This window comes from Manduca sexta, chromosome 9, assembly GCF_014839805.1.
Source record: "Manduca sexta isolate Smith_Timp_Sample1 chromosome 9, JHU_Msex_v1.0, whole genome shotgun sequence".
Classification (NCBI taxonomy): Eukaryota; Metazoa; Arthropoda; class Insecta; order Lepidoptera; family Sphingidae; genus Manduca; species Manduca sexta.
The window spans coordinates 3848678-3862654 of record NC_051123.1 but is presented as its reverse complement, the minus strand read 5'-3'; the positions used below and the strand labels follow the sequence as shown (position 1 = coordinate 3862654).

The window sequence follows — 13977 nt, the reverse complement described above, 5'->3', positions numbered from 1 at the left end:
TTGAGCTGATGTTAAAAGGAATTTATTAAAAAGCGAGCATCTTAAGATGCTGACCTTAATTTGACGGCGTCGCAGCTGATGTTGCACTTCAGAGCGAAACTGAGTGGCATGTATCAATTAAGGCCCTGACTGTCGGAAGTAGGAAGGCAGGACACACTTAAGATCGTTTCCATTTTATTAGTAAGTATAAAATCAGGCATATAGTAAAAAAAATACACATGGATAAATTATAATTGGATTTTTTTTGGAACACAGACAGAAATACAACGTATTATATCAACTATTACATTATTTAATTATAGTGTTATTATTATAATGTATGCGCTAACAAAATGTGGCCCTTTATCTCTCTCTGTATTTTAACATAAAACAAAGAGAGACAAAACACTGTATCGTCTAGTGCAGTCACTCTACTATATAATGGTATAATAATGGTTTTATTTTCCCACCATTTTGTTTCAAAAAAACATATTTAATAAGCATTTAATGCTAATTAATATTATAAATGCGAAAGTTTGTGAGGGGGTATGTATGTTTGTTCCTCTTTCACAAAAACACTACATAACGGATTTGGATGAAACTTTACAGTAATATTGGATATACATCAGAATAACACAAAGGCTACAAATTATTTATAATGATTTTGTGTAATTTGGACATAATATAGCGATACATATCAAGTAAGTCGGAAAAGAATTGCTATCTTGGCGTACGCTGCCTAAACCGTTGGAGTTTGACAAAGATGATGTACAGTAGGATTGTTTGTCTTATATAGTTCTAAATTAAAGTCCGCGACAACATATGTGGAAGCCACTGTGACCAAAATAGTGAGCCATAAATATAATTAAATTGGATACTTTTTTTACGATTCACATTTTAGAATATTTATCAAAATAAATACAGTTGACGCTTTTAGTATTTAATGTAGATAAACTTTGTCTTTTGTGTAACCTATACATATTATTAAACAAAGTCCCCCTTTCTGTCTCTCTATGTTATCGATTTCAAAATCTATTGAACGGATTTTTATATATTTGGAAGTAGTTGACCCTGGAAGGTTATGGGCTACTTTCTATCCCGGAAAAATATGTAGGAGCCTTTTATCCCGAAAAACTCCTTCACGCAGGCGAAGCGGTGAGCAAGAGCTAGTACCTCAAATATTCGAAAGTTTGTGATTTGTTACCAGTAAGCGTCGAAACCAATGGACTAATTTGGAAGAAATTTGTCATTCAAAAAATGTTTTAGAATACAAAGGCTTTTTATCCCAAAAAAGTACACGTTTGTTCATAAAATTATTTACCTGTTTGAAAATAATACTTTACAATAAAGAAAGAAAGAAAGAAGTTTGTTGGAACAAAGATAGAAAATTAAAAACACAAAATCCTACATAAACAATTATTGCACCAACTATGAAGCTCCCTTTGAGCTATATACTGCAATACCACCTATGTAATAATAAGTTACTCTGACCGTAGATATGAAATAAAAAAGGTGAATTTCGAATAAAATAGATAGCAATAAAAAGTAATTTTAATTTTAGACGCTCTAATGCCACTAGTCACACTACTACTCTAAGACTTCAACGCAGTGGCAACATCACACTTTCAGTCAGAAATACATTCACACACACCATATTAGCACTAAAATACAAAGTTACAAAAAGTCTGAAATCTAAAACCGGGATTTTTTGAGAAATTATTTGTAATGTTATTTTTTTTCTACGTGATCAAATCAGAAATGAGAAGCTCCGTAGAAGAACGAAGGTTACCGACATAGCTCATCGGATAAGCAAGCTGAAGTGGCAGTGGGCAGGGCACATAGGTCGCAGAACTGATGGCTGATGGGGCAAGAAGGTTTAGGAACGAAGGCCACGATTTGGCGCGATGTTAGCAGAGGTAAAGACGAGTAAGTATGTGGTCTCATTTATTAACGTAATGTCAATATGACCCTGTATACCGGGAAGTTTACCATCCAGGTAAAGCCGTGAGAAACTACTGAAACATAATATGTGTTTATTGGGGCTTGTTATATGTTATTAGTGAAATGCACTTTAAAAACATAATAATTTTGTTGGGTCTCGTTAGTCCATAGTTTCATTAACGATAGTTTTTTTTTAGTTACAAGTTTTTCAAAGAAACGTTTTTTAGCCCGTCTTACGTTTATTAGCCTGAGAGGTCGGCTTATACAAACACACCGGTCTTTCGGGTGAGCGCTTTAGGTGCTCATATTGTAATAGATTCAGTTTTATTATCCTAAAGACGATGGTTACAAACAAACCCATCATCATACTAGATTTGAGTGTGTATTGCTACTTTAACGTTTTTTTAAATTTGTAAACACGATTCATGACCCGTAGGCCTGATCAACCAAATCCAAACTCAAACCACCGCGAACTAGAAACTTATCAAATCCAAAGTACGAGATATTGACACTCTTAACTAAGTCGAGGTCATTGCTGGATTGTAAAGATAGATAATTAGTAAACGATCAAGTGTCTCTGTATACATAAAAAGGCTGTAAATAATTTTGCGTAATTAAATTTTAATTTTCTCAGCGTAAAACCTGTTTCATATTTTAATATGTTAGTACATATTGCGGGGACACATAATTAAATAATAAATACACACACAAACACAATCACACCTTTTATCTTCGAAAGGGTAGGCAGAGGCGTGACCACGAAGGCTACAGAGTCTTCGAAACGTCGCGTCGTGTCGGTAGTTGAAAATCGGCAAATTAGTTTAATTTCAAAGTTTTGTAGCTAATGTATTGTTGCCTCTAGTCGGAAATTTTTTATTTTCCATTTGATTTTGCATGTCCCACATTTTTGATAAATTTATTTTTAAAAAGTAGTTTAGTTAGTTTACCGGTGGTACGTCTCTCATATGTGAGATTCCGCCTAGGTAGGCGCCACCGCTGTGTTGTTTGTGCCGCCTCGCAGCAGTGTGTGGTCACTGCTGTATTCCGGCTTGAAGAATATTGTAGGCAGTGTAACTACTGGACATAAAAAGTCTTCACATCTAATGTTTAAGGTTGACGAGCGTAGTGGAATACCAAAAAATATTTTGTAATTTAAGATGCTAGAATGTGTTTCTACTGTCTATACTGTCGTGTCACTTACCATCAGGCGAACGTCAAGCTCGTCTCGACATTCAAATCAATAAAAAAAATATCTTATATTGACTTAACAAAGTTTTATTTTTCAAAATCATTACGGTCAGATATACCGTGCCAATACTGTCAATTCATTGACGAAATACCTACTACATAGCGAGGTATATGTAGTTACCACTGTAGAGGAGCAGATGGTTGCGTTGCTCTATGGAAGAGAAATATCTCCAGTCAGGCAGAAGTTGCACCTGAACGCCCACGGCCCCTCCACGAATATCATTCGGAGCGGGTATATATGCTGCGCGTCGCACAAATTCTGCTACCGCAATTTGGGATTTACTATTGAAATGAAATGCAATGATTGATCTCACCTATAAAATATAATTCATTATTTAGATTCCGCCAATTTTAACTCTACCACCAGTTCGGAAAGTAGTTCTCACGTACAAGAAATTAGTGTTGCTCTTTTCAAAATCAATTTAAGGTATAATCTACTTGGCATGATAGAGAGAAAAAGATACAATTGCTTTTTTTTTTATTGTTTAATAATATTCATTGACATACTCGCAAAATAGGTTATAAATAAATTTAAAATTGCCATTGAAATTAAACTATTTTTCGGATTTTATCGCGGTTTTAATATTTTAGTTTTCTCCCGTTTCGAAGACTTTGCAGCCTTCATGGTCACGGGGGGGACTGAGGTGTTGTTCATCCGCAAAGACAAAGTTACAATATCTACCTAAATATTACAATTATACAACTTTTTTAAATTTTTTAAATTTTAGCTGTTGGTGGTCCGATCTACGCAGAATGAGCTCATAGTCTTGAAGCAGACACTGTGAAAATAGTTTAATTTTAATGTCTAACATTCCCGTAAACATAATAAATCAGAAGAAAAGTTTGACAATAATAAATATGTATGTACATATTAATATAATAGCCTATAAATATTTTGTCTCTTAGATAGTCGCTAGATAGGATTGTCATTCAAGGTATAATAAAAAAAAACAAAAACGTGTGTACTTATGTATGCATGTAAGAAGTTATACTTCTTTGGCGTAACAAGATAAAAATCTTTTTAAAATATTATACTTCGCGTTATCCTATGTTTGTAGAGAAAACGATACTAATGAAAGCAAAAAAGGTATTTAATATATTGAAATAAAAATTTATTATTGCGCATTATTTAGTTAAATACATTTTATGTAAATCATAAAATAGTTAAATTTCCAGACTTTAATAATTACTATTTGTATCTATTATTCATATATCTGTATAATATTGAATAAAAAAGTAATAATTTAACTAATGACTAGCCAATTTCATGGTGTCGGTTTTTCGTGACGATGTACGAATAATATACTTTCACTATTTTCCCCTAACGCGCCAAAAGAAGTATAACTTCAGAAGTTTTATCGTTTTTAATCCACATTCAATGATCGGAAGCTTCCTGATATTCCTAAATCCGGATCACTAATCGTGTCTTTCATTTTGTACCCTTGCGTTGATTTCGCTTCACTCATTTCTTTTAAATGCTCTGTCATCTTCTTAGACGTCAATGCTTGCACCCATTTCACTGAAATAAATTATTTTATATTTAATATTTGTTATCTAAGTCATTTAAAAAGAATATGTGCCTATGCTTAAGTGAGAGTAATTCAAATAGGATCCATTACACTGTCTATTTTTGCCGCCAAGCAGTATTGTACTAGTACTTTGTGTTCCAGTTTGGTGGACGATATAAACACGAATAATATACATTTAGATATATATTATGGTATCCTTTGATCTATGGCTGATACGAATTACTCGGTGGAATCAATATAACGGAATTATATAAACATCCACGAAAACGTTTGTCAAATAAGCTGGTCTGCTGTAATCTACACAAATAATTAAGAAAATCGAAAATACCTAAAGTATTTTTTTCTTTAAAAAGCGGCGATAGCCTAATTGGGTGTGGAACGGACTGCCAAGACGAATGTCCGCAGGTTTAAATCCCAAAGGCACACACCTCTGACTTTTCTAAAATCATGTGTGTATTCTTTGTGAATTTATCGTTTGCTTTAACGGTGAAGGAAAACATCGTGAGGAAACCTGCACATCTGAGAAGTTCTCTATAGGAATTTCGAAGGTGTGTGAAGTCTACCAATCCGCACTAGGCCAGCGTGGTGGACTAAGGCCTAATCCCTCACAGTAGTAGAGGAGGCCCGTGCTCAGCAGTGGGCAAGTATATAATATAGGGCTGATATTATTATTATTTATTATTTTTTTCATTTATTGGGAAAGTCAGAAACATTTTAATATGAGCACGGCAAGGTGATCCTATTGCATCTGATGGTAAGTGGAGTGGGGTCCGATAGAACTTAACTGACGAGAGATGATTACCCCTGAGCAATCGACACAATTATGCCGGCCTGTTGGAACCAAATATACATAGGCTGATCCTCGAACGCGACACACTTACGTGAGCCACTATGGCTGGTTTTAACACCTTGTGTACGGTGGTCGGTATCCGGGCGGATATAAAATATTTTCTACCAACAGCAGACTGCCGAGACGAAGGTTTCTAAAATTACAAGGCACACCACCTCTTACTTTTTAAGGTTACGTGCGTTTATTAATAAATTATCGCACGCTTATACGGGGAAGAATATTGCTAGGAAGCGAATCGATCTTGGAATTCCATCATAAGATTTTTAGAATGTATAATAATTCTGTAAATGTCAAGAACAGCATGGTACATCAAGCCTCAGGAGATGCCAAAAAAATATTCAGGGCTAGTATAATTATAAATAAAAACAAACTTACTATGCCTGTCAGCTAGTGCTTCCCCATGTCCACCATATTCTGAAGGCAGTATGTCTCGGGCCACGTACTCGTACAATGGTTCTATCGTTTTATGTACGTAGAATCGATTTGCTATCTTAGTAGTAAGCATCTTCTTTACCAAGTTGATGAAAGTGTTTGCCGTTGTTGATGGTGTTATTACATGTATATATTTTATCTTTAAAGCATAGCCAATCTGTAATTTTAAAATGGTTTCTAAACTCTGATATCGTATTTTTGTGTTAAATAAAGTGTTGCGCAATTGATTAAAGCCATGAAATGAATAATTATTTTCGTACTCATCAATTATAAGTTTTATTGATTGCTTTGAATGATGAGACGTTCTTGCCGTTCGCCTGATATTAAGCAATACGACCGCCCATAAACAGTAGAAATACCATCCAACATCTTGAATTACAAAGTATTGTTTGGTATTTCACTGCGCTCACCAAACTGACACATGAGATGTTAAGTTTCATTATATCCAGTAGTTACACTGACTACAATGTCCTTCAAACCGGAACACAACAGTGACTACACACTGCTCCTTGGCGGCAGAAATAGACATTGCGGTGGGACCTACCCAGGCAGACTTTCACATATGAGAGACCTACCATCATCAAAGTAAGTATTTTTGACCAACAATGCTCACATAAATTAAACTAAAGTATTAATTACTTTGTCCTTTAAGCAATGCATCAAACAGATCAAAATGTTTTTGCGAAGAATTACTTAAAGAGTGACATAGGACTATTGTAATTCTGAATGTCAATTTATTCTGGGATTTGAATTCTGTAAAAAGGCTTTTAAAGCTAGATAATAGCTTACCGTCATTATTTTTATAAATTGATATAACTCCTTGATGTTAATGGCAGCTATGAAGTCCATAATGTCGACATCTCTGTAGTCTATAATGCATATTAGCCCGCGGCCGTAGTCTGAGGCCATTGCGTATTCAGTCAACTAAAACAGCAGTCGCAAATGCATTATTTAATAGGGTAGTTGACGACTTTTTAATAAATTTAACAAAAATGTATTCATCCAAAAATCTATCGAAAAAAGTATTTTCAAAATCCACGCTATAATAAATAAGTTATAAAGCTCTGTAATTTGGTGGAAAGGGAAGCTGGGATATTACAGTAACAGTGAAATGTGACGTCACACAGTACAACTGGCCATAACGCTGTATGAGTGAGAAGAGGACAGCGCGATAACCCGAGCACGCACACACTATTGCTCACAACAGTATGTCAAAATAATAAACTAAATCAAACATAGGAAACTACCTTGTAAATGTTATCCATTAAGCTAGAGAGATGAATACAATACTCCCGTTACAACGAAAAAGACGTATAATGTTTTTTTGTTTTCAAGATTGAATTAAGTGTTGCCCGCGGTTTGCCAGCTTAACAAACCGTTTCCACTACAAGGGTCCCTTTAACTCTGTGGTGTCACAGCACCACATGTAGGACCCTAGTGTCATCTATTTAGTAATCAAATTTTAAAATCTATTATTTACCATGACAGAAAATTACCGGGTAAGAAAGTAGCCTATCTGTTAACTCAAGATATAGTACATCCGTGTGCGAAATTTCATCGAAATACCATTAGCTGTTTCTGCATTTACTTCTAACAAACGTTCGAACATCTTTACATACTTACGTATTTATGATATCAGTAAAAAAGAACGAAGCTAACATGTTTTTTCTTCGAATATTTTTTTACATAGTAGCGCCCATTCTTTATGGAGGCAGTATACTCGCCACTATTTTAGTATGTATTGAGAATCAACCCCCTCTCCCCATTATAATTCTGAAAACAGATGTCAGACAAAATATTCCTCCATATTATATATGGAGTAATTATTCGCTTAGTCATTGATGATATAACCTAAGCTATCCACCGGCCTCTACTCCAAATATAATTCGAGCTACCAACATATACTTAAAATTATACATCTTTGCAATATAAATATTTCTAATTCGGTATACAATTTTATTAACAGAAGAAAAATACTACATACCTGAATAGCGCGCTTGTAGGTTATGAAAAATTTTTTAGCGTCGATTTTATGAGGGGAGTACTTGACTGCCAACACTCTGTAGTAATCCTCTGTAAGCGTCGGAAGCAAGTCAACAGATCTGTAAAGAATACATACACAACATAAATAGATGATCTTACATGTTACTGTTAAAAGTAAACGAATTTCGATGATATTTGGTATATCTTCTAGATTAGTTAGGTTAGTTTTTATCCCGGTGATTTGCTCCCATGGGAAAAATAGAAATTTATATTAACAGATTATTAGATTTTTTGAGATTACAAATTCAAATGAATAAATAAAATAAAATAAAATACTTTATTTATCACTTTATTTATCTTTTGTATAAACTTTATCCCTAATTTAAAATGTCCATAGTTATAAAAATAATTTTAATAGTTGTTTAGAAATAATAATTATTCTTATTCTTTGTTTTGACGTATCATAAGTGCAACTATGTTCGCCTACGTGATGAATAAAGCATTTTTAATTTATTTAATTTATTTCGCCAACAATGAGTCAACATTTTTTATTCGTAGTAATAAAAAAATTGTCAAAGAAAATTTTTATTTTAAACATAATTGTAGTTTCAACGACATGGTAGCGTAGCTGACGACTTTTTTTTTAAATATATTTATCAAAAATGTATTACATCTAAAATCTATAGGAAAAAGAATTTTCATAATCCACGCTATAGTAAATAAGTTATAAAGCTTTGAAATTTGGTGGAAAGAGAAGCTGTCAAATTAAAATAATAGTGCGTATAATGCTGCGTAAGTAAGAAAAGGACAGCGCGATAACCCCACGACGCGCGCAATTTAGCTAACAAAAGTATTTCAAATATGAATAACTTCTTTAACTTTCAACCAATTTTGATGCTGATTTCACAGAAGAATTTATATATAACATATATTATTCTCTTACATATTAAATAACTAGCTTCCGCTCGCAGCTTCGCCCGCGTGGATTTCGGACTTCAAAAATGGAGCCGGTCGCGAACGTTCGAGAATGTTCGTTTTACGAAGCTACTCGCTAGGTGATTCGCTAGCCTCTAGGTGCCAAGCAAGCCGCCTGCCTGTGCGTTCGCGACCTTATATATATACAAAAATAATCCTTATAGCATGATTATTCACGCATGATGGCTTATTATTAGCGTATTTCGTGTATAACTTTGGTGTTTCTATACTGATTTCTATGATTCTTTTTTATGGAATATTTAATAATGTTAACTTTTATAATTAGGGATGACTGAGAGTGTTATAAACGTAAGAGTAGACAAATATAATGAGAAAGCTTCGAACTGCTAAGCTATCGGGAGTTACACGTGTTATTGTGAGTCAACCATAAAAGTTAGACATATGCTGTGGTGGGATATTTTTTACATAATTTTAAGGAGAACATTTCCGTCATACATGATTTTTGTGTAGCTTTAACCATTAAGCTTGCACACGCGACGGAAGCTTAAAAAATGGAGTAACTTCTCCCGTTTTCCCAACATTTCCCTTCACTGCTCTGCTCCTATTAATTGTAGCGTGATGAAAAGTATACTATAACCAACACAGGAGTATGACAAATAATTGTACCAAGTTTCGTTAAAATCCGTCGAGTAGTTTTTGTTTCTATAACGGTTATACAGACAGACAGACAGACAGACAGACAAAAATTTTACTAATTGCATTTTTGGCATCAGTATCGATCCCTAATCACCCCCTGATAGTTATTTTGGAAATATATTTCATGTACCGAATTGACCTCTCTACAGATTTATTATAAGTATAGATAGAAGATATAGAAGATAAACTAAATACAACATAGGAGACTACCCTATTGAAAGGACCCGTAATTGTTTTATGCAGTATATTTGAGGGAATTTCGGAAATCATTTTTTCTGTTGGATGATCTATATTTTAAATACAAATGTAAAAAATAAAGTAGGCTGTTGCATATTGTATTATAATTAAAACTTACAAGCCATCTAGTTTTACAATTTCTTCGTCCCCATTAATCTCGAAGTATTCAGGCAATAATGTTCGCATCGCGCAAATATTCTCTATTTGAGCTTTTGACCTCTCCAACGAACCTTTTTGTAGAATTATTAACCTCTCTAAATAGGATCTTGCTGTAATATAAATATTGAACTTTATGCATATTTAAATTAAGTTAAAAATTTAATATTTCTCCGACGTGAGTAATCTCAGTGACACATTTTATGACAAAGAGCTGTGAAGTTCAATGAGTCCTTGAACTATATCAAGTTGTTGGATGGTATTTCTTCTGTTTATGGGCGGTCGTATCAGTAACTATCAGGCCAACGGCAAGCCCGTCAGGTCATTTCAATCATTAAAAAAATAAATTAAAAAAATTAAATAGGTCAATAGATTAAATATCTACTTGAGATATTACTTAAAGGTGAGATCGATGTATTAAGATGGCCATTATTAACGTTAGATGCGTAATTTTGTTATATTCAGTTCTACAAGACCGGCATAATTGTTGGCAGCCAAGGGGTAATCATCTCTCGTTAGTGGACATTCTAACACCACTCTATTAACCATCAGGTGCAGTGGAGCCACTTGGTCGTAACGTATAAAAAACAAGCGGACAAAGCTACGAACAACACCTAAAAGTTAAATTAAATAAAAACAAACTTACAGTAATCCTTTTTAGTCAAATGATGTTGTTTCTTCAACCAATCCTGTAGTGCTGTTATGGCAAAGTCCATGTCACCGGGTTTGTCTAAATTGTAGAGCCTTCGTAACGCTTGCATAGTGTCCGGAGTGTACCGTAACAACTTGTCTTCTGGAACGGCGTCCATGATGCCGATTTACGATTATCGTTCTATTTATATTTTTATAATACTCTTAATTTATTACTTTACTGGAAGAAAGTACATAAAATACTATAACAAATATTTTCTCTTTGAGAATTGATTCGATAAAATTAATTAGCATAAACAGTTTATATTAATACGAGGATGAAAATGAGATGGTTTTGAAATAATTAATAAATATTTTCAAAAAATTACGATAAACAAACTATCTAACAACATAATTGTTTCATAAATGTTATTAAATATAAGTTTCATCTCCCTTGATGCATCCATTTTCATCCGATTTAACCATACTTAATTGTCAAAATATATGAAATACGTACCTAGACACTTCATCCGATGTAGAATAACAACTATTAAAGAGCGCGACACTTATATACAACTAAGGAATTGTATATTAACATTTAAATTTTATGATGTCATCTAAAATTAAAGTAGCTAATAGTACGTTAACTTGTGGCTTTGCTCGTGTCTGGGTTGACTTAATTAATTTAACATACCTTCTTATTTTTTTTTGTTGTCGCGGAGAAAGTGCGTTATGACTACCGCCCAGTCATCGTGGGGGGCGACTGAGCGGTTATGTTGGGGTCACCGTGCCTTACGACTTGGCGTTGAGCCGCTTGGATTTGATGTGGACGACCGCTGGCCGAGCCCCTAACCTATATAGAACTAAAACTCCGCGGTGGCCCACTTCGGCGCATTAGGGACGACCACGAGCTTCCTCTGACGGAAATGTCTAAGTCTTCGTCCGCAAACGCCCATGCGCGGTGTCGCCTAGTGAGGCCTGTCTTCATTAGGCGGCTCAGAAGCCCCCGCGCACCGAAGAATGCTCTCGGCGTCAACGGCAGCATGTGGCCTAACTTCCATGCTACCGTCCATCTCGAAGGTCACTACAAACCAAGGGCGGACGGCCCCCTGCCACCCGCCGACGACCCCTTGGCAGCCGCTATTACTCGCCTTTTACAACAGGCAGTGGATACCGTGGTAGAATTCTCCAAACGCCCCCAATATGTATGTAATACGAATATATCTAACTAGCTTTTGCCCGCGGCTCCGCTCGCATTATAAAGTTTTCCATTATAAAAGTCACGCTATATATTTTCCCGGGAGCCTATGTTCGTCCCAGGGTCTCAAACTGTCTCCATACCAAATTTTTTCCTAATACGTTGGGTAGTTTTTGAGTTTAACACGTTCGGGTAGACCGATGCAGCGGTGGACTTTGTTTTATGATATGTTTTTGTAGAACTTTTTAAGAGGAACAATCCCGTCATACATTATTGTTGCATAACTTTAACCGTTTACGCAGCGCATGCAAGATAAGCTCTCAAAACAAATAAATTTTCCCCGTTTTTGCAACATGTTTCATTACTGCTCCGCTCCTATTGGTCGTAGCGTGACGATATATAACCTATAGCACTCCAGGAACAAAGGGCTATCCAACACAAAAATATTTTTTCATTTCATACCGGTAGTTCCTGAGATTAGCCATTACTGCTCCGCTCCTATTGGGTATAGCGTGATGATATATAGCTTATAACACTCCACGAATAAAGGGCTATCCAACACAAAAATATTTTTTCAAACAAACAAACAAACTCTTCAGCTTTATATAATAGTATAGATAAAAAGCGAACGAAATTAACCAAGCTGTAATTTAAGAGCTTGTTCTCAGCTAAGTCTCAACTCTCAAAATCCGTCACATATTGTAACTTAAGATATAATTTGAGCTGATGTTAAAAGGAATTGATTAAAAAGCGAGCATCTTAAGATGCTGACCTTAATTTGACGGCGTCGCAGCTGATATCGCACTTAAGAGCGAAATTGAGTGGCATGTATCAATACACGCTCTTACTGTCGGAACTCAGAAGACAGAACACACTTAAGATCGTTTCCATTTTATTAGTAAGTATAAAATCAGCCATATAGTAAAAATAAATACTCATAGATAAATGATAATTAGATTTTTTTTTGGAACACAGACAGAAATAAAAGGTATATCAACTATTACATTATTTAATTATAATGTTATTATTATAATGTATGCGCTTAACGAAGCGTGGCCTTTCATCTCTGTCTATATATACGTTAAAGGTATTGATTAATTCTGGTCTAGTGGAGCCACTTTTATTATTATAATGGCATAATTTTATTTTCTCACCGTTTTGTTTCAAAAAACATATTTAATTTTATTATATTTTATTTACATCTACTGGTGGTAGGTCCCACATATGTGAGAGTCCGCCTGGGTAGGCACCACCGTAATGTCTATTTCTGCCGTCAAGTAGCAGTGTCTAGTCACTGTTGTTTTCCGGTTTGGAGGACATTGTAGCCAGCCAGTGTAACTACTGGACATCATCATATCTCAGGATTGCGAGCGCAGTGGAATACCAAACAATGCTGTAATTCAAGGTGTTGGATGGTGTTTCTACTGTTTATGGGCGGTCGTATCACTTACCATCAGGTGAACGGCAAGAACGTCTCGTCATTCAAAGCAATAAAAAAAAATATCTTATACTTCTATCAATGCAAAGTAAGGTCTGGAAGCCTTATCCCATTTACTGGGGTGTACCCGTCTTCACCGTTTTATTAAAAAAATATATTTTATAGACGTCTTATGCCTTTATAAATCTATCTATATAAAAATGAATCTCCATTTCCCTTGGTCACGCCATCACGCGTGAACGGCTGGACCGATTTCACCATTTTTTTGTTGTTGTGTTTGTTATGTCAAGAGAAGGTTCTTATGAAAGAAAAATTTAAAAAAAATACGCGAAAATTAGAAAATTTAAGAAAACTTAACGACAATATTAAGTGTACATAACTGTCAGTGGTTTGAAATAACTGTCAGCGATCGACCGAATGCGCGGGTGCATACATGGTTAAGACAGGACAACGTCTGCCGGGTCAGCAATCGCAATCGGCAATCGCCTCTATAAAAAAGTAGACGTTTGGTCATGAAACCACATACTTGTTGGGAAATAATACTTTACAATAAGTCACACTAACCGTAGATGTTAATAACGTGCTAAATTTCGTGCAGTACTAATAAATTCCTGCTTTAGCGCGTTTCGCAGTGGCAGTGCAAACGTGCTCGCTTTAGCGCCCACAGGAATAATGATAAATTTCGTGCTAATGCTAATACTAACGCGACCTGTTATGAGTGGAG

The 13977-nt window shown here is 35.0% G+C and overlaps 1 protein-coding gene across 1 annotated transcript; it reads right to left on the bottom strand.

Moving 5' to 3' along the window:
• Positions 1 to 4346: 4346 nt before the first annotated feature.
• On the bottom strand, positions 4347 to 11171 carry LOC115448104 (alpha-tocopherol transfer protein-like). The gene is made up of 7 exons (XM_030175417.2): positions 11135 to 11171; positions 10634 to 10858; positions 9950 to 10100; positions 7964 to 8081; positions 6769 to 6903; positions 5923 to 6136; positions 4347 to 4687 (listed from the first exon to the last, which is right to left on the bottom strand). Exons 2-7 carry the CDS (start codon positions 10794 to 10796, stop codon positions 4533 to 4535), a joined length of 936 nt encoding a protein of 311 aa, XP_030031277.1. The 5' UTR covers positions 10797 to 10858; positions 11135 to 11171; the 3' UTR covers positions 4347 to 4532.
• Positions 11172 to 13977: the final 2806 nt, after the last annotated feature.

Bases quoted from the DNA above. Each gene is read 5' to 3' on its own strand.
- LOC115448104 (XM_030175417.2), bottom strand. From the start codon at position 10,796: ATGGACGCCGTTCCAGAAGACAAGTTGTTACGGTACACTCCGGACACT. The intron at 8,082-9,949 runs GTAAGTTTTAAT...TATTCTTTACAG, and splicing joins ATTGTAAAACTAGATGGCTT to ATCTGTTGACTTGCTTCCGA. The intron at 6,137-6,768 runs GTAAGCTATTAT...TTAAAATTACAG, and splicing joins AATTTATAAAAATAATGACG to ATTGGCTATGCTTTAAAGAT.